This window comes from Lygodium microphyllum, chromosome 29 (genome assembly GCF_053477565.2).
Source record: "Lygodium microphyllum isolate KBCC chromosome 29, Lygodium_microphyllum_v1.1.10, whole genome shotgun sequence".
NCBI lineage: Eukaryota > Viridiplantae > Streptophyta > Polypodiopsida > Schizaeales > Lygodiaceae > Lygodium > Lygodium microphyllum.
Genome location: NC_141163.1, coordinates 73,082,487 through 73,102,890, shown reverse-complemented (window position 1 = coordinate 73,102,890; position 20,404 = coordinate 73,082,487). Strand labels below are relative to the sequence as shown.

At 43.8% G+C, this 20,404-nt stretch overlaps 1 protein-coding gene across 6 annotated transcripts in view; it reads right to left on the bottom strand.

Annotated features, from left to right (window-relative positions):
- Positions 1–1,609: 1,609 nt before the first annotated feature.
- Positions 1,610–20,404, bottom strand: part of LOC148010790 (leucine aminopeptidase 1-like) — a 98,667-nt gene continuing 79,872 nt past the window's right edge. For 2 of the 6 annotated variants that reach the window (XM_087672147.1, XM_087672149.1), the window contains exons 12-14: positions 2,874–2,934; positions 2,611–2,704; positions 1,610–2,526 (exon numbers count right to left, since the gene is read on the bottom strand). In XM_087672147.1, coding sequence (XP_087528273.1) covers positions 2,169–2,526; positions 2,611–2,704; positions 2,874–2,934 — 513 coding nt within the window. In that variant the 3' untranslated portion in view covers positions 1,610–2,168. The remainder of the gene's footprint in view (positions 2,527–2,610; positions 2,705–2,873; positions 2,935–20,404) is intronic. The other 4 variants (XM_087672148.1, XR_015689582.1, XM_087672146.1 and 1 more) reach the window with 4 other exon arrangements.

The window sequence follows — 20,404 nt, the reverse complement described above, 5'->3', positions numbered from 1 at the left end:
TAACCATCTTTGCCATGGCTTTCTAAGCCATCGACAAAGAGTAATGGGAGCCACTTGCTCGGCTGATCCCCCCAAACCTCTATTGGCCAGACTAGAAGGTGGGGGTTCCTGCATTGGAATCCTGAACAGCAGGAGGCTTGGTAGGCCCTACGTTTTGCCATGGAGAACAACTATGCTTGGAGAGAGCTAGCCTTCTGTAGGAGAGATGGTTGTTTGGAATTGGCTCCATATCTCTTTCTGATCATTGTGGATGCAATGTCCTGGAGAGTAGACAGTCAGCTATCTCAGGCTCCCAGAGGGGCTTGACATCATCACCACCCAGCAGTTTGAATCTATGGTTGACTCTATTGGGCTGAAGATGATGTATTGAAGCATGGCCCATCGTTCTCTAGAGCCCTGGTCATCAACCGAATCTTTGTTAGGGGTGTCCGATATACAGCTTCTTGTCTGCATGTGCATCTCAGTTACAACACTTCTATGGTCCAGATCAGATGGATACAGGGACTCTCAGGCTAAATTGGCATGGCAGACTATCAGCAGTGGTGGCTTCAGAATCATCAACCTCGAATAACAGAGTTGAGCCCTGTTAGGCAAGTTGGTGGTCTCAGGTCTGACATCAATGGGCAGACTTGGAAGCTTCTCCTTCAAGAAGGCTTCATGTTTGTCAAATATACCTCGGTGGGCTAGAGGCCCTTGTGTTTGAAGGCACTTGTGTAAGGTGCTGGAGGAGATTGGGACAGCCAGTCATCTGGAATGCTTGCAGCCTGGAGAGCACAAACATGTTCAGTGGGCAGCTTGGGAGTCTGGCCATGTCCTTTCCATCAGAATTTAGACGGATCTTTTACTAGATGTCGAATGTGGGAATACTAGGGTAGGGGATGGGGTCCAGGGAGCAAGAGATGGGCAAGAACTAGGTATTGGGAGATCAATGATGCAGTTCCTTGACCACATGTTCGATCAAGTAACTTATTGCATGCACTTTCAACGGCTTCAAGGACTTCAAACTTGAATACCATAAGTAGACACAGTAAAACTCTCATATTCTAGAACTGTGGCATTTTATTACAACTTACCTTTCCTTGAGATTATGGGACCTTGGAGTGAGGATGTAGATAGAAGTTGGGTACACCCACAACACTCATTGCATTTAAGGAAGACACTAAGCAGGGAAAACTAAAAGCTAGCCTCAATTGATGACATTAACAATACCCCATGTGGATGGAAGTCTTCCTTGTATGGTTGGTCACAGGTGTCAGTTCTGTGGTGCTGGTTGTTCATGGCAGCCCTTGATGGTGCTTTGTTGATGCTGGCCACTTCATCCTTTGTGGAGCCGCAATTCATACTCCCTTTCATGCTGGAGTATGTGGGGCCTTCATTTTGGTGAGGGCTTCGTTGTCACACTCAGCCGGCTGGGCGTGGGCATTGCATGCCTGCTCTGGGTGCGTCTTCCAAGGGGAGCCTTTGGCCATCGGGACAATGAGATCATTGAGTTCATTCTCTCTTTGTCTTTTAGTGATACTAGATGAGGAATTTTGAGACAAGAACTTCTTAACTAAAATCAATTTTAAAACATATTAGGTCAGATTGTCAGACTTCTAACCCCATGCTAATAGCTATAAGTGAGGTCACCATGACTTATTCCCTTTATCCTTTGCTTTAGGTAGGACTGCATAAGTTCATGTTTCTTTCCAAGCATGGAGATAGTGCTCTGGACCTTCATAATCTGACTACAAATATGGTCGACCCAGGACAATAGTTTGAGTGGATGAACCAAGACACATATTTTCACAACAGAAATATACAAGCCTGAATATTTGGAGTACTTCAGGTGAGACTACATGTCCTGTTTCTCATCCAAAGAATAGACTAGTACTCAATTGAAAATATTACAAGCATGAACCATGTTCACAACTGGACTGCCCGTTTGTATCAACCAAGGGCTTGTCAATGTGTAAAGTCCACGTGAGCATGGGCAAGTAAAATCAAATTTCACTGGTGACTTTCATTTTTCTGGTTTATTCCTCAATTCTGCAACAGGCGTCCTTTGGCCCATCCAGCAGATAATGCTTATTAGACATTTCTGCTTGATGCTGATCCCTAAGAACTAGTGTCTTCTGATTCATTCAATGTGAGAGAATACACTGGTTCCACCTTGGCAACACATTGGATCATGACCGTATGTAGTGTTTGATTTTCCTCATTGTGACATTCCCTTTATCCAATTGACCAGAGTTCTGACAGGATAACCAGAAGCTGTGCCAGATTTCCGATTCCAAACTGGTCCAGAGATGTCTAAATGAGCCCACTCCATGCCAACGGTTACAAACTGCATTTATGAAAGGGGAACAGCCAAATGAGATTGTCCTTCCCTGTGGATACAAGATCCCACCCAACCAAAGAAAAATGTAGACCCTGAACTGTAAGCTGATCACCTCTTTCAAGAACAGAGCAGCCTTAATGCTGCTTCCATCGTGGCCACCAGAATTTCTTATATCCGCAATTGAGCTGCTCAGAGATTCTCTATACCTAGCATGTGACAAGATGAAAACCTCAAAAATCTTAAAAAGTTTCCTACATTGTATGGAGAGGCATAAGTGGATTTTAGTCAACCTTTCCACGAGTGGAAGCCTCCATATTTTCTCACCAGCTATCCTAGCTGCAGCTGAAAGTTGTTCTGCCATACTTTCACTGGTGGTGAAGAAGCCTGTAGCCATGCAGCTAACTGCTGTCAGAGGGGCAAAGGGCATTTAACTCACAGAACACTTTCATCGAACATGTGGGGGACCTGCAGGGGTTCTTTTTGTTTTTTTTCTTTTTGTGGGGGGGGGCGCGGTTGTGAAGAGGGCAGTAAGGGGTAAGAAACATTAACATACCTCCCACATCATACCCAAGAGCCACAACACAAGCTCCAGTCAAAGTGGCTACGTCCAGGATCTATTTCATAACACCAATAAAAAGCAGTTCAAACTCCTGAAATAACTGAGGCACAACAAGTGAAAATCATAGAATTGTTAACTTTGCTGCTTTATCCTGTATCCTAAAATCATCTTTTAAGCTCATTACAAATTCATATTATTGACACGTTCCTATAGTTGATTGCAATTTTCAAAAAAGGCAACAGGAAAACCCCCCTGTAAAGATGGACACAGATTTCTCAAGGTTGGACCTTTTGATGAGGATGGTTTTAAAACAAACAAGCACAAGTGTCCATGAATAACTTGCTTTAACAAAAAATGCATCCAAAGATAGCAATGCCTTGGTGATGGTAGGGCAGGGGTGGGCTTTTTTTTGGGTGGCTTTTTGGAGGGGTGGGAGGTGTTCAAGAAGGGGATGAGGAGATGGATCTGCTGCTGCTTGCATGGCTGGGGGTTAGTGTGGAAGGTTAAGGGAGGATCTTGCTTAGCCATAAGCCACTTTAGTGGAAGGAAAGGTCATTGTTTAGCAACTACACCTTCAAAAGAGGTACCTTAAGTAAAACTGACAGTCCTTATCAAGCAAAGTGCCGTCAAGAACCATTCCTTGTCAAGAGTCATCCTAAAAGTGCTGCTTCTTTTAGCTGAGGCTGTAGCACAGTAGTCAAAACTTCACAAGAGATTTTAAAGAAAATACACCTTTGGATCCTCATCCTGGAAGGATCTCTCAACACACGCTCCGTTGGATCTCAATCAATTGTCTCCTTTGATAAGCCAATGCATCCAACCCTGCTAAGGACACAGAGTTGGATCTGGATTAATGCACTACCTATCATAATGTACTAATAATCCTGATCCTCTGATGAGCGCAACTTGGTGTTCTGGAAAATCTGCATCCTCTGTGGTGAATCTGCCATCATCTCTGCTTCCAAAGGAGGAGGATCCCTATCTGCTTGTGGCTACCACTAGTAAAAAAATATCCTGTTTGGAAAGAAACCTATACAAGTTTGTGAAGTGTTGAAGTTTACCCTTGACTTTTCAGGAACCCATCAAAAAACAGATTGCATCATCATCTGACCTCCTCCAAGTCCCTTTAGTCTCCATCTTGAGAATGATTGTCAATTAGAATTTAGGGGTCATTCTCTTTTCCTGTATTGAAGAGGATGGCAGACTCATGAAGGAGGAGGATGATTTGAGAAAGTACGTAGACTGCACTGCCAGAGGATCGTTGTGATTGAAAATGGTACAGTGAACTAGATCTAGGTAGTTGTGCATAGGAAGGAGGGAGTTTGTTGGCACATTAGAGGAGACCGAATCTATAGGCTAGAATCGCAACTCAGAATTGCAGGCTTGGAAATGTCAATGTTTCCTAACATGCCACCAAAGCAGCTTCACGATATTGGTACAGGTGAGATGACCCAACCTTCTTTGTTATGCTCATGAAGATGAGTTTGGTTGATATGTTTAAGAGTCTAATAGGCACTTGGCTTGGTCATGGCAAAGCACTTCTGCTCAATATGTGGAGCAACTCAGGCAACTGTGTAAGGGACTGACCCAAAGCTAGGACAGTTTGGAGAAGAGCTCTCAGAGTGGTCTTTCATGGCTTTCAAGGAGATGATTGCGACTTGGTGAGTAGCAACCTAGGCTATAGACAGAGGACCAGCATCTCAGGCTAGCAGATAAGAGTCATACACAATCAGGTCAGGATAGACACCATTCATTCATGTCCTCAGACACACATGGCCTTTGTAGGCACCTCCCATGTAGAGATCTCATGTATGATTCGCTTTTACAGATCACCAGACTAGTTTTTAAAAAAACTCTCTACTTAAAATATCCTCCCTTTAGAGTGGCCAGCCTGGGAGACAGCTAATCCTTATGAATATTTATTTTTTAGTAATTTGTTCCTGTTGCAAATAATCTTTCCTTGCCATCATTCGTAACCACTCTCCTTGTGAAAAGTCCCATGTGGGAATGAAAGTCCCATCACAATGTAGGCTTTAAGCTGAACAGTTGCCTCAGAGTTGAGAAAATCATCCTAAAAGCTCTGCCAAATCTACAGCCAAGCAACAGTCCTGAATGTTGTCTTTTAAGCCTCCATGTAACAGTCAATCTAGAGAGCAATCGGAAGAATCTTAAAACATATATATGGGATACATAAAGAATGTCACTTTCAGGTCATAATCTCTGCTTCTAAAACAAAAAAGAAAATGAGGGATAGTGACATTGCTATCTACTCTACACAAAATCTCTCCTATAGTTAAGCAGATTTCTCTCTCTGAAGCCCAAAGTCTCCATGATCTATCCTGCTGTACCACCATCAAGCTTGGGTCCTCTCACAACCTATTATTTGCTATGACGTCCTACAACCTTTGCCTAGAGCTCATTGGGTGGTGCACTTTTCTCCACCTGGTATGCCACTTCATGTTGTTGAAGTGTTCTTTGAGCCCCCAGCAAGAAAACCTTTTGTTGTATGGAAGGATGGTATGCTCATTTTCTTCAGAGGTTGCTAGTATATGCAAATATTGGTTTGCCATCAGCAACCTTCAACAAGATGTTAAAATGAGAGAAAGAATGTTTCCTATGGAGAATAATCCTATCTAAAAGTTCCATGCAAGTGTCCAACTCTTTTTCCTTTTCCAAGAAAAAGGATTCTATTGTGATGTGTTAAGAGTGGAGAAAGAGAGAATGAAACCGAACTGAGCCTGTCCCACCTTGGGAGTGGGAAGCTCTACTCAAAACTAATAGCAAGTAGTTACGTAAGGGTCTGCACCAAGAATGCCATACACGTCACACCTCCCCCCTTTAGGGGAAAAGGATAGACATCCTTTTTACTTTTCTGAGAATGGACTCCAAATGGTTTAGGAACAGCACAACATTTCCAACACCTCATATGGGGGAAGGCCTTTACATCATAGGGGATGAAATGACACAGCATCACTGAAATGGCTAACATCATGCTGAATTGGATGGTGCAAAGTGGGTTGGCTAAGTCCACTCATGCACATGACATCAAGGCATGGAATACATCTCAAGGTTGGGCCTTGCATTAGGTTGCTATCTTGATGTGGTGGCTTACTCGAGGAATGGCTAGTGAGCTGTAGAAACTAGAGCTTGGTGTTTTTTGGGACCTAAATCCATCTCCGAAAAGGGGTTTGGTGTGGGTCTTGGCCTTTACTCAATTGAGAATGCATCGCCCATAGCAATGCCTTGAGAAACTTAGCTGCTTTTATTGCCATCAAATTTACCCACTACTTGTATATGCATCCATAACAGCATATGGGACACTGCTGAGTTTAAGCATATCTGATAAACTACAACATCATTAAGATATACCAATACAATGAGAAGATCAAGATTTGCTGAATGGACTCATCAGCAACTGCCTTGCTATGATAATTGTAGCCTTGTATGAGCCCTTCCGACTTGGACAAACTGAGTGAGAATGTTCACAAAGAAATCCTTAATCTTGAGAGTGTCTAGTGAAGTTTGGTTGAGGGACTTGATTGTATCTTAAAAAATTAGGAAGGGCAGTGTGGCGAGGGCAGCACTAGGAGTCAACAGATTGCACACATGGATAGAGATTCACCTGATTACTATGAAGCTTGTAAAATAGACTTTGGAGATACCGAGTATGCTTGTATGTGGCTCACGTGGTGTCAGCACTGCGTCAAAGAGAGTATGCTTGTATGCGGCTTGCGTGGTGTCGGTGCTGCATCAAAGAGGGTATGTGCAATAGCAGTCATGGCACTACCTGCAACAGCAAGATGTTTCTTTGATGGTTGGAGATTCCATCTTGCTTCAATGTTGGAACTTTGGGACACAGACTTACTTTTTCAGAGAGGATGGGGCCTTGAGATTCTTCGGAGCATGAGTCTAATTAGGAGTGGTAGCCTTATTAGGGGCTGTGGCCTTTTCGGGGCCAGCAGCAGTGTTGGAAATGCACCAGCTATGGAGAAGAGAGAAATAAGAGAGTGAGAGTAGACATTATAGTAGATGGTGTGAGCTGAAAATTATCTAGTGTACTTGCTAAACCGAAAGTCAATGAATGAACGTACAACCTTAGGTCTAAGGTAGACCAAACCCCTAACTCAATTGAAGTTAGCTAGCTAACTCTAGAACTAATTCTAAATGTGGTATCACAACTTATCAACTTAGTTGTGTTCACACTGCAAACTAGATAACTAAAACATTGGGCATTGCCCATAGAATTGGCAAATTCTAATATCTCCTTGTAGTGCCAATATGATGGAAGTATAGTAAGGCCAATCACCAAAGGTTGATAAGCTCAAGGACTTCCCAAAAGCCTCAAACTTCTCATGAGGTAGTGCTTTGGTGAAAATGTCGGCAACATTTCCCTGTGTAGGAACATACATCAAACTGATCTCTCTTGCATAGCATCTCTTTCCCACTAATGAAATTTGTAGATCAGCCAACAATCTACGCAGCCATACACATTCCATTGTTGTTGTGAAGGCTACCCCATACTCAGCCTCACAAGACAAGGTAGCCATTGTAGGTTGTTTCTTACGTAGCCACAGAATGCATGAGTGGCCCAGAAAGAAACAGTGTCCACTAGTAGACTACCTACGGTTTGAATCACTAACCCAATCTGAATCATTGTAAGCCTCTAAGTCCAAATCTCCTCCTTGGGAAATAAATGGCATGCGATTGAGTACCTTGCAAATATTTAAAGATCTGCTTGATAGCTTGCCAATGCACTATTTGTGGGTTGTGCATAAACCTACTCACTTGAGATATTGCATATTGTATGTCATGACATATGTTGCAAAGGGAAAGGGATGGAAGCTCGACGCAACAAAAGAAAGGAAAAGGAGAATTTTGTCCTGCCAACACCTATTGCACCTTCTTCTTTGCAGGAAACCCTCCACACTTATTCCTGTCAGAGAGAAATATCCTTGGATGCACCTACCACATGAGTCCCTACTGTTATCAAGGAACCACCAGCCCCAAAAGAGCAACAGCCACATCAAGAATCATCCTGATCATCACTGTGCACATGCAACCCTCCACCTTAGTTGGCTTTTAATGTTGCTGGTAGAGTCATCATTCCATGGGATTGTGAGTACCCAAGTTCTTCCTCCCACCCAGTCAATGTGTCTTCTTCCTCACACGCTAAACATCAGCGACTCAATCCCTTTGCGGTGCTGAGGGACTTCTTTGATGATGGTATACTAGAGACATTGGCAGCTGAGGCCTAGGCCCATGCGGCTAAATCCCACCAAAACTCTTGATCCTTTGTGTATGTCTAGTCCCGAGGTGCCTTTTGAACTCTCATCTTGTTGTACTCACAAAATCCATTGTATTTGGTTTATACATGATGACCTACAGCCAACTTGCACTTTGTAATCTTCATGTACTTTTTTTTGCAATCAATGTAAAATTACTCATCACAGAAAAAAAAAAGAGAGAGCAATTACCAACTTGAGGAACTTATGCGCTAGCTTGCTTGTCTGTTCGTGCAACTGTAGTTCTGGAATTGAAACGCTGGTCTGCTTGTGTAGTTGCAATCTTGCCCTTGCTGCGCGCAGAGGCCCGGCACACACACACACACACACACACACACACACACACACAGAGTACATGTGCAGAATCGGATGTGGAAAGTTGTGTTAACTAGTAATTGGGACGTTTATTGTGTTGTGGAGCATAAACAACATGCTTTGGCAAGATCTACCTATGTATACAAGGATTATTGAGTCTTTTTTAGTGGACGTGTTCCACATAAATCTGGAGTTATGTTGGCCGTCAAATCATCATTGCAACCATCTTTGGTTTCTCAGGACCATCGCGGTAGATTTATGATTCTGGAAATCCTATATGAGGGAGAGGTTTTGTGGCTGGTGGGGGTGTATGCTCCTTCTACTGCTCGAGAACGTCATCAACTCTGGGATGATTTGCACTACTTGGCCATGGCTTGTCCAGGCTTTGTTATGGGTGACTTCAATGCATGTGTATCTATGGATCAGGTGACTTCATAGCACTCGGTCATGAATGGTCTTGAACGACAGGCTTGGGATGCTTTGGCAGCTGTAAGGGATGCAAGCATGTGCTGTATTTAGGGATAATGCTTAATTGTTATCCTGATAGTATGGTATTCAGCATGCTTTCTCTTTATGCGCTGAATTGCGGGATGCGCAAGCATTGTTGACCCACTCGTTGTCTCTATGCCAATTGGGGGACTCCAATGATGACTTGCTCACATGCATCGAATGGTTGAAAGGCAGAGTTTAACCTTTACAGAAAGAGGAATATGCTAAATACAAATTACTGGCCAGAGCGGAATCTTTACGCGACAATAACTGTCAATCCCATGAATTCTTTGCTCGCTTGCATCAGAAATATGCTCGTGAAAATATTGTGCGTTTGATGGATGAGCAAGGTGTTATGATGATTGAACTTGCTTCCATTATTTAGATGTGTGTTGACTTTTATAAATCACTGTTGGGCCGACAGGAGACTCTTTCAGATGCGGTTCTTTCTGCTCGCAGATATATTTGCAATCTGGTTGGTAATTAGGTTAAGCTAGAATGGGTTGATTTGATGGAGGCCGATATTTCGGAGGAGGAAGTGGAAGAGGTGTTGTCTAATTTGCCTCGAAGGAAAAGCCTTGGTTGGGATAGGCTTTCTAATGAATTGTTTTTGGCCCATGTGGAGCAAGGATCCATTGTCTCGTCTGTGTTAGCAAGTGTGGAATTTTGGTGAGATGCCTTAAGACTAGAAGATTGCTATCATTTGGTTATTGCCCAAGGTTCCCTCTCCATCCTCCTTGAAACAATGGAGACCCATTTAATGGGTTCTTTATATAAAATCTTTTCTAAAATCATCGCTAACAGGTTGCAGAAAGTATTTCCGCAATTGATCCATCCACGCCAATACGGTTTCATCAAGGGCCAGAATATAATGTACAAAATTTTTAATGTTAAACTGGGGATTGACTATGCTAAAGCTTTAGCTTAGCAGGTGGTTATGCTTCAGCTTGATATTGAAAAGACATTTGATCATGCTAGCTGGTCTTTTTTTTTGTTTCCTGTGTGTGGTGTGTGACAACTCAGCACCGGATATCAGTTCGTTCGTGGATTATTCCTCGGCGTCTTTGCACTCAGATTACTCTTGCCTTTTCCACTTCCTTAGATGGACAGCCCTGTGGCATATTTTGTGCACTCGGAATGCCTTCATTTTTGATTCGATATCGGGTATCCATGGTCATGTGGCCCGTATTCGTGGTTTACTGTTATGGCAGATCTCCTCTATGGTCTCAGCTGATCTGATTCTTCTTGACATTGTTGCTCCCTGGCTGAATATTGTTCACTCCACTCCAGCTGTTCTTTCTGAGTGACATTTCTGTGTTTGAGTTGTGGTAGACTTTTAGTTGTATTGCTAACCTGATGGTCTGATGTAAAAATGTGAGACTTGTATCCTTTCTGTTTGGTTGGCCTGAAGGCTGGATGTAAATATTCCAACATTAATATACACTTATTCCTTTTAAAAAAAAATAGAGATTACATGTTATTGCAGGTAGGTACATTTCATGCAGGCTGTGGGTGGGCGGAGCTCTGCATACAAGTTGCCAAAACTGGACAGTCACAGGTACAGACTGCTAGCAGACCCTGGTTTACCAAGAGCAGGCGGGGCTGCAGGCCCTGCAAAATCTGGAACTGAATGCAGAGAAATCTGTCATAGACACAAGGCAACAGGCCCAGTCTATAGGATAGCCTGCTTTTTACTGTCGAAGTTTTTAGGGTTACGTTTTTTGCAACAAGCACATTCTAGGGTAGAATCATTAAGGGGCAGAGGGCAGCAACATTGAAGACATACCTGCAGCCCACCCTTTTGTCACGATGTCTGAGCTCAATACAGCTTTCATAGATTAGGTGGTTGAAGCCTTGGGGCCGGATTCAGAATGATGAGATGGTCCCATGTACTAAGGAAATGGCTAAGGACATGGCTCCATGCTAATACACAGCTTTCTATGAAATGCAGCAAACATGATTTGGATGCCTCCATGATGATTGCCTCTTATCTCTTCGGAGTTTTTCCTGTGCTCATATGCACAAGTTGCTAACCACTCTGATGATTCCCCAGACTTGGATTGGGAACATTTGCTAGAATTAGGTAACTCTTTACTAGGTGAATATGCTCAACACATAATAGCAATCTTCCAAATTGTGATGAAGTAGACATTGTGGATGCTCATGTCGCAGAATGTGCTTTGCTCCTTCTCTTCTTTTTATGAGTGTGGGGTCATCCTTTTCTTAATGGGCAAGATCCTAGTGATACCTTGGATCTGTCGGTGGTTAACTTCCATTCTAAGGTCTGATTGTGTTGAAGAGAATTTTGTGGGTCCCAGGGGATTCTATGGGGTGATCCTTACATCAATCACCAATCAAGATGACCATTTGGGTAGGTTGTCCCTCTTCTGTGATAGATAGTTGGTTCATGTGGTGCCATGGAGACCCATGGCTGATTTCCAATGCTTGCTTAAACAAGAATGTCCAATATGGGTTGGGGTGAAAAGATGTCCTATGGTTCATTGGCCTTTGCTAAGGGATGCAATGTTAGCCATTGGTACTGTTTTGGTGGATCCAAGTATGTGGGCAGGCAACAGGAATCAATTGTGCATGTTGTGGGATACCACAAGAACAGCCCAATCGGTTGCATCTTAATTGAAATGGTATGCACCCACTCTGGTTCAGACTTAAATGGGGTACCTTTGTTGGTCTCACTGCTTCTCTTGTGGCAAGCTTGGTCACTTCATGGTAGAGTGTCAGGAGAAAAAAAAAGATACTCCTGATTCTCATAATATGGACATTGATACAATGTTGATGCACCAATGTTCGGGGAACAGTTTTTGCAAAAAGATTTGGTCCAAGATAAGTGCCCTGTGCTATCTTCAGATCTTGATGATTCTGGTTGAGTGGATGTCCATCATAGAAAGGGCAAGAAGGTTGAAACTCAGCAGCCTGTGGGTCCATCATCTTTGGTGCCTAGGATTCCTTCCATACATACGTACGTAGAAAGGATAAATCTTCAGATGAGCCATGTGTGAGTGTCATGGACCCTTCTAATTCAAAGTAGTCCACATAGTTGCAAACACATGTTAAGCATTCTCAACATTGTCCCAGGGACCCATCAACACGGCTTGATTTGATTGTGAAGGCAAGGCGATCATCCCATGAGATCGTAGATACCCTCGTTTGGGCCCAATGAATGGAATTAGCCCTTGCTCTTCGACATTTGCTCATTTGGGGTAGAATGCTTTTGCAGTTTTGGTGGATTTCCTAGATGATGGGATTTTTGAGGCATTGGCAAAGAAAGTTCAAGCGAGGCATGAGCAGCCTCATCCCTAACTTTTGTGGTTTCAGGTAAGTCGATTGCCACTTGGAATGTTTGTAGGATTTGTGCTTGTAGTAAGTAGCATGACATGTGGCATATTTTGCATTGGAACAATTGGAATGTGTTGTGTGCTATTGAGCACAAATGTCCCGATGATGCTGGCCGTATTTTGGATTGTCATGGTTACTGTCTTTTTTATGCTGGTAGCAAGGCAATGCAGTATTCAAGTATCCTTATGGTGGCACATGTGAAATTCCACGCGTGCTTATTGAGAATGATGTTCAAGGACACCTCCTAGTGGTTGAAATTGTTTTTGAAGGATAGGTTTTATGGCTGGTTGGCCTTTATACACCTAAAAACTCATTACATCATTAGGCCTTGTGGAACCGCCTTCATGGTTCTTTGTCTTTGGGTACACCACATTTTCTTATGGGTGATTTTAATGTGTGTGTTGACTCTTCCCAGTCTACTTTTGAGCACTCTCTCATGGACAACTTGGAAAGCAGGGTTTGGAATGCTTTTGTGATGGAGGTTCTCAAACAAGATCTTTGATCTTGGCTTTCTCCCTCAGCTTCGGGGTTTACATTTTACTTAGCTTAATACTTGGCCATGTGGTCTCAATTGGACCATAACTATATTATGCATGAGGATCCCCTTTTACCAGAAATTTTGGAAATGCAAGTATCGCAGCAATATGTCTTATGAAATCATTTTTCTCTCCAGCTTGATATGTTTAGATCTCGGTTGCTTTCATGGGTCTCTTGGGTAGGCTGCCCTTGTGATTTAACTCTTCTTTTTGAAGTCATGTGATTTTAATGTGTGTTCACTCTTCCTGGTCTACTTTGGAGCACTCTCTGATGGACACCTTAGAAAGCAAGGCTTGGAATGCTTTTGTGATGGAGGTTCTCGAACAAGATCTTTGATCTTGGCATTCTCCCTTAGCTTCGGGGTTTACATTTTACTTAACTCAATACTTGGCCATGCGGTCTCGATTGGACCATAACTATGTTATGCATGAGGATCCCTTTTTACTAGACATTTTGGAAATGCAAGTATCATAGAAATATGTCTAATCAAATCATTTTTCTCTCCAGCTTGATATGATTAGATAGCGGTTGCTTTCATGGGTCTCTCGGGTAGGCTGCCCTTGTGATTTAACTCTTCTTTTTGAAGTAATTCTATCTTCAAGGGATATATGAGCCAACTGCTTGAAAGGTTTCTCTGCGATTTTCCACTAGAAGGCTTGGCTTCATTTGAAAGGCTGCTTCTTAATGTGTAGATGGTGTCAAGGCAATATGGGATTTACCATGTTTTGCTTGCTAGGTAGTATTTGCATGTTGCATAGGACATCTTGGCCTTGATTTATCTACTCTTGCTGGATTCTTTGCATGATGTTTTTCTGGTCTCATTATCAGCAAAGCTGGCTGAACTTATTCAATGTTTTCAGCTACGGTCTTATCAACAAGCTAAGCTTTGGGACATAATCGAGGGTCTTTGGGACAATTCTTGTCAGACCCATAAATTTTTTTGAGCTTTGTATGTATCCCCTACGCAGGAGATTATGGTGAGATTGCAAAATGCAGATGGTCATATGGTCAAGGACCCCCAATCTCTCATGCCTGTGCAGTCTTTTGTACCTTGGTCAGAGATTAAGTTCCCTAGGATATGCAAGACAACTTGGAAGCTGATATCTATGAGGGTGAAGTTATGCAAGTTTTGTTGCATTTTCTTAATGATAAAAGCCTTGGCGATTGGGATGGTATTACCAATGAATTCTTTGCAACCTATGCATCTCTTTTGGCAAAACCATTGGTGGTCATGTGTCAACAAGTTTGGGTTTTTGACAACATGCCTTGGAAAGAATGGGTGATTAAGTTGATTCTTAAAGTTCTCTCCCCCTTGAAACTTATGCATTGGAGACCGATTTTCTTGATGGGCACGATGTATAAGATATTTGTGAAGGTGTTGAAAAATCATATTTATAAACACCTACCTTTTGAGAAACCCTTCACCCGCAGTTTGCGTTTTTGTGTTTTTGCATTTTGCGTTTAGGGTTTGCAGCCCCAAAAAGGGGTGACATCCTAGACTAACTGTGCCTATTTATAAGCCACTCTCTCATTCATTCCTCACGGCTAATTCATACAGTCCGTCACCTCTTCTCTCCAGCCTCTCTACTACCCTCGCACCCCTTCAGGAAGACATTGCGGTTCGTAGTTCGTGGTTCGTGGCTGTCTTCATCATCTTCCTTGTGCTACGGCACCCTTGTTCCCTTGTATCACATTCACTCCATGATTCAGATCTTCATCATTCCATTCATCAGAGTTTCTTCTCTCTTCTCTTCTCTTCTCCATGTTTGCCGAGTTCACTCCGTGTTCCTCCCTGCAAACCCTACTATCTCGCTGGTACATCATCTTTTGACATGGTATTAGAGCTGGATCTGCTCACCTAGCAGCGAAGATCCTCCACTCCAGTGAAGGCAAAGACCGGTGGTGGATTTGGCATCCACTTCTCTTCTTCTTCCATTGCATCAAAATCTCGTTTTTGCAGATTTGAGGTGTTTCAGCTTGCTGCCTACACCCCGTTCACGGAGGACATCTCAGCTGAAGCTGTCCATTGCTGTCTCCATCAGTTGAAGCCTGATTTTCAGCCCTCTTCACGCAGTTTGGAGCTGATTCCAGCTAAGCGACTGCTGTTCCTGTGCAGACCTGCTGCCGTATAGCCTACCACGTCATCATGGTCCTGCTGCTTGCGTTTTTAGTCTTTCTCTCTCCAGCACGCTGTCCTGCGTGCGTTTTTAGTCTTTTTCTCTCTTATTGCTTACGTTTTTAGTCTTTCTCTCTATTGCAGGCTGTCCTGCTTGCGTTTTAGTCTTTCTCTCTCCTACAGACTATCCTGCTTGCGTTTTTAGTCTTTCTCTCTCCTCACCTACGTTTTTCTACTGGTTGCAACCTCTTACTGTTGGTCGCATCCTCCTCCCATTGGCAGCTCACTTTTAGCCATTCCACTACCCTCCCACCCCTTGAGGCGGACATTGCGGTTCGTGCTTCACACTGCCCTCACACCCCTTGAGGCGGACATTGCAGTTTGTGGTTCATGGTGACTGACCTCTTCCTTCTTCAACAAGGCACACTGGTATCCATGGCTTCTTTACCAACAGATGTCAAGACTACTGGGTGCTTCTACTGTGGCATCATTGAACACACCTCCCAATGCTTGCCGACTTCGACCTTTGCTCCCCACCCCCCCGGAGTATATGCATCTTCCACCAGGCACTCCTTGTGCCACCTCTCCTTTCTGGGCCACAAAGATCGTTCTGTATCGGCTATCAGAGTACTATGCTCAAGGCAATAAGATGCATCCGATGCGTACTAAGTCCTTTCGAGCACATGGAGGATCAATTGATGCTACGACCTCCTGGAGATCGTCGCAATGCCAATGACAGTCTTCTCCCACTTATTTTTAGGTATAGTGGCTTCCACGACCTACGGATTTGCAATCCGCTCCATCGAGAGACAGTGATTGTTTGATACCGTCTCCTCATCAGTTTGCTCCTTCGAGAGACAGTGGCTGCTCAACTCCTTCCTCTTCTTCGGCTACTCAGTCTGGTCCACTAAGAGACAACGAATGTTGCCCACCTCTTGCTCATTCTGAACCCCACCCTTCCCCACCCTCGACTACTAAGGTTCGAGAGGCTACCTCTGAGAGCTCTTCAGCACCCCAGATACCTTCTTCGGCACGACTGGCGGCACTTTCTTCGTCATCAGACATTTTGGAGTCCATGATCCATGAGCTTTTGGATTCCCTATCTACTTTAGAGGGGGATTCAGAGGGGGATGTTATTTCTTTGCTCTTAGAGGAGGCATCTACTTCTTCGACTTCAGCAGGGGCTCCTCCACCTCCCACCTCCCACCTCAGAGGGGAAACCTACTCCACATGAAGTTCTTCACCCATCCTTTACTTTCTTAGGATGGTTGTCTTCAACTAGTCATCTCTTCTATTGATATCCAAGATCTTTAGGTACCACCTAGATCGGGATCTCGAAGGTTCAACTGCGACTTGGTGACGAGGCCTTCATATTCCTTCCCACATGGATGCACGCAGCTAGTGGCTTCTCTCCCAAGGTTGTGTTTCAGGTTCTCCAGTTCACTTTATCTACTAGTCTTTACTATAGGTTCCCTTTCCGATGGAAATCTTGAATCTTAGGGATCCTCTACATCTTCTTCCTCCTCTTCTCTTCTTGCCTTGGTCACTTGGTTAGCATGGAGCCATCTCCGGAGATCGAGTACGGGTTCTCGGCACCACACAAAGTCGGACATTTCTCCTATGCATTGCATGTTTTCATCATCTTTGTACTAGGGCGCTTGGGCAAGTGAACAATTTTCCCACGAGGGACACCGTCCAAGTGGCACCTGCTGTATGAGCATTCTTCAACATGTAGCATTGCATCTCCACCTCACTCTTCTCTTGTTCCCCTTTTTGGGCCTGAGAAGGGGTGTTGAGAAACCTTTCACCCTTAACCCTTCACCCTTCACCCGTAGTTTGCGTTTTTGCGTTTCTGCGTTTTGCATTTAGGGTTTGCAGCCCCAAAAAGGGGTACCATTCTAGACTGACTGTGCCTATTTATAGGCCACTCTCTCATTCATTCCTCACGGCTGATTCATTCAATCCGTCACCTCTTCTCTCCAGCCTCTCCACTACCCTCCCACCCCTTCAGGACGACATTGCGGTTCATGGTTCGTGGTTGTCTTCATCATCTTGTGCTACGGCACTCTTGTTCCCTTGTATCACATTCACTCCATGATTCAGATCTTCATCATTCCATTCATCAGAGTTTCTTCTCTCTTCTCTTCTCTTCTCCATGTTTGCCGAGTTCACTCCGTGTTCCTTCCCGTTTTTCACCAAAGAGTAGACACAGCAAAAACGAGTAAAGTCATCAATAAAAGTGACAAAATAGTAATAGCCACCCAATGACTTTGTCTGCATAGGGCTACATACATTTGAGTGCACAATCTGTAACTTGTTTTAAAGGCAACAACACGGGGAAACAAAAAATGATGTATTTTCCCCAAAATACATCCTTCGCATATATGCTCAGGAGGTTTCTCCAAGAGAGGTAAACCATCAAGCATCTATGTACGCTGCATAAGCATCAAGCTACCATAGTTTACATGCCCCGTGTGAGCATGCCATAACTTTGCCTATGACATAGTAGGAGTGAGAGTAGATGCCAGATAGACCGACTAATCAACTGAATAAGCATCCAACTCATATAACCCATGACATTAAGTGCTGGTCAAAACCAAAGTCATATGTTCCTTATCTCTGACCATACATTTGCCACCATCAAAGATAACTTAAAAACCACACCTTGCCAAAGAAGAAATAGATAATGAGTTCTTCTTTGTGCTTGCCTGGCACAAATAAGGCATCGTACAAATGGAGAATAGAGCCATCAACTGTCAACATAATCTTCCCAATGCCTTTAACAAGATATGATGCATTGTTGGCACACTGTACAAACTTGCCAACAAGGGCTGCAATAACGGAAGAAAACAAATCCTTGTGGGATGTGATATACCTAGAAGCACCATTGTCAAAAAACCATGTGCTTGCATTCTCCGTAGAGCTAAATGGTCTATTAGCCCAAGAAGAGTCATAACTATATGTGTAAAAACAACAGTCCCGGTTTGCAACAAAGGACATGGACTTAGTAGCAAGGGAAGGTGCATTATAAACAGACATCCTAACCCCTTCTCCTTGGCTATACACTTTCCACATTCTGTGATGTAGTATTCTAGCTTCTTGCAATAGTGGCAGTTACTCTTCTTGGATTGTGTGCCCCTTCTTTCTTGCTACTCTGTGAAGCACTTGATGTCCCAGAGCTTTGAGGAGCATTTTTAGCTTGGCTGCCCTTGCCCTTCTGCCTTGCCATAAAAGCTTGCTCAAAGGCTACAACATCCACACCACTGTTCTTTCTTGTCTGCTCTTCCTCTAAGAGGAGACAAGAAGCTTGACCAACTTAAGGAAATTTTATTGTTGCTGCTCTACTTTAAGAAGAAAGGGCTTGTCATCATGGGCTCGGTCGAATCTCTATTAATATTCTCTCTGACTACACTCGAATTGAGGGCCTTGACCTTGCCCCATCGATCTGTAGAAACCTTGGCATTTTTTAGCTGACAGCTTGCAAACCAGTTATGATGGGCCTCCGAAGTTGGGGATTCATTGCCTTCATTGTACCTGAAAAAGGAAAGATCGTGCACTTTCCTAGGGGTCTGCCTACCTCACTGTGCTATGTTCGTGTGCTCGTGATGTGGAGTTGGGAGTTGGGTCGTAAATCAAGGCGTTGTCCCACACTTAAGGACCCAGTTTGTATAGGGGGAGGTGTTGTGGACGTGACTTGTGAGATGGGGAGGTAGGGGGCTTCAATGATTTACTTAGGAAGGTCCTACTTAGTATATACCCTTTTTGGATTATCCTAGCATGGAGAGGAGTGGTGGATAAAAAAGGATGGCTATAGCTGGTGAAACGGCTATCGTTCATGTCCTCAAGGAGAGCCATGCAAAATGACGGGAGTAGAGCAGCACACAGCATCAGCCAAGTCATGGCACAATTATCTATTCCCGCATTAATATATAACAAAAGCGACGAAAGATGATATTCTGCACGTGCAGGGTGTTGCTTGAGGAGTGTCCTAAGTAATCTAATATAGTTACATGTTGTTACAAAGGCGGGGTCTATGTAGGAAGAGAATTCACCTAAGAAGTGGGCCATGGAGTCCCCTAAATCTTTTTCTAAGAAAGTGAGTGCTTCCTCAAGCTTTGTGGCATTGACGTTATAGATCTTAGGGAATTCATATCGGCCATGGATGTCAGGATCAAAATCTACTCCTATCCTTCTAGGATACGATAGGTAGGTCGGATCATTTCGCACGAAGGGCAGGGAGCCACAAAACGACATCCGAGCATCTACATTACCATTCCAGACTCTTCTTCTCCATTTAGGTTGCGATTCATAGCCTTTCACTGTGTGAGTTACCTCCTCAACCTTAATTCCCAATAGTCAGGAGATTCTGTCCCCCATGCGGTTGGATTCTTCTCTCTTTCAGTGAGCCATCAGTCACCAAGCCTTCTTTTCATGGCGATCGCTTCCTTTACCACTTCGGTTGATAGCACTCCGCTTAGGGCCACTAGGTATCGAAAACTGAAATCCGGGGTTGGCGGTGGTTTTTCCACTACTCCCACAGTGATAGCTCCGTGTTCCAATTCATGGGTAAGCAGTCTTTCTTCGGCGGGATAGGAGGCTCTGGGACTGCAAGCGGTTACGCTTTTACTCTTTTGTGTGTCTATTCAAGCATTCTAGCTCTTTTCTTTTTAGCCTCGGCTTTCCTTTCTACTGTGGTATCTTGTTCTTGAGGGGGTTCTAGTTGTGGCGAGAGAGGTGGTGGGACCAACTCCTCATCTCGTTGTGTCCCATCATGGCTTGATTTTGCTTCTGCTTCCTGTAATTGTTTCTCTTGGAGTCCTAATGCATTCACTTCCTGCATCGTCAAGCCCGCTCTCAGCAGATTTTCTCGTTGGTCTTACCAAGTCAGACTAACTCTTGTTGCCTGGACTTAGGAGCACAACCCTTGCCTTATCACCTTGCGAGCTATTTCCAACTTTCTTTTGAGCGTATCAACTACCACTTCCTCTTTAGAGAGTGTGATGTCTAAGATTGTGTTGAGGAAGGCACATTGCTAGGCCTCCAAACTTGCCTGAGCAGCATCCGCCCTGCTTTCTACCAGTATTCTGCTTCCTTCTGCAAGGGCCAAACGGCTCGCCAAGTCTTTCACTTTCTTCTCACTCTTGCCCTCCCATTCCTTTGCCTTCTTTTTCATTTCTTCCAAGCCTTGACTTTGCCTTTGTGATAGGATCACTATCATCGACTCATGCCCTTTCCATTTCTATGCCATTTTTTCTTTCTCCTTTGTTAGGCACTCAATCTCTCTTTCCAATCTCTTTTGTTATTCTTTCTCTTGTGCTCTCTCTGCATCTAGTACGATAAGCTCTTCGATGTCCTTCTGGAGCCTTCTCATCCACGTTTCAAGCTCTGCTTGCTATAGGACCAGGAGGTTGTACTCCCTTTGCATTCCTACT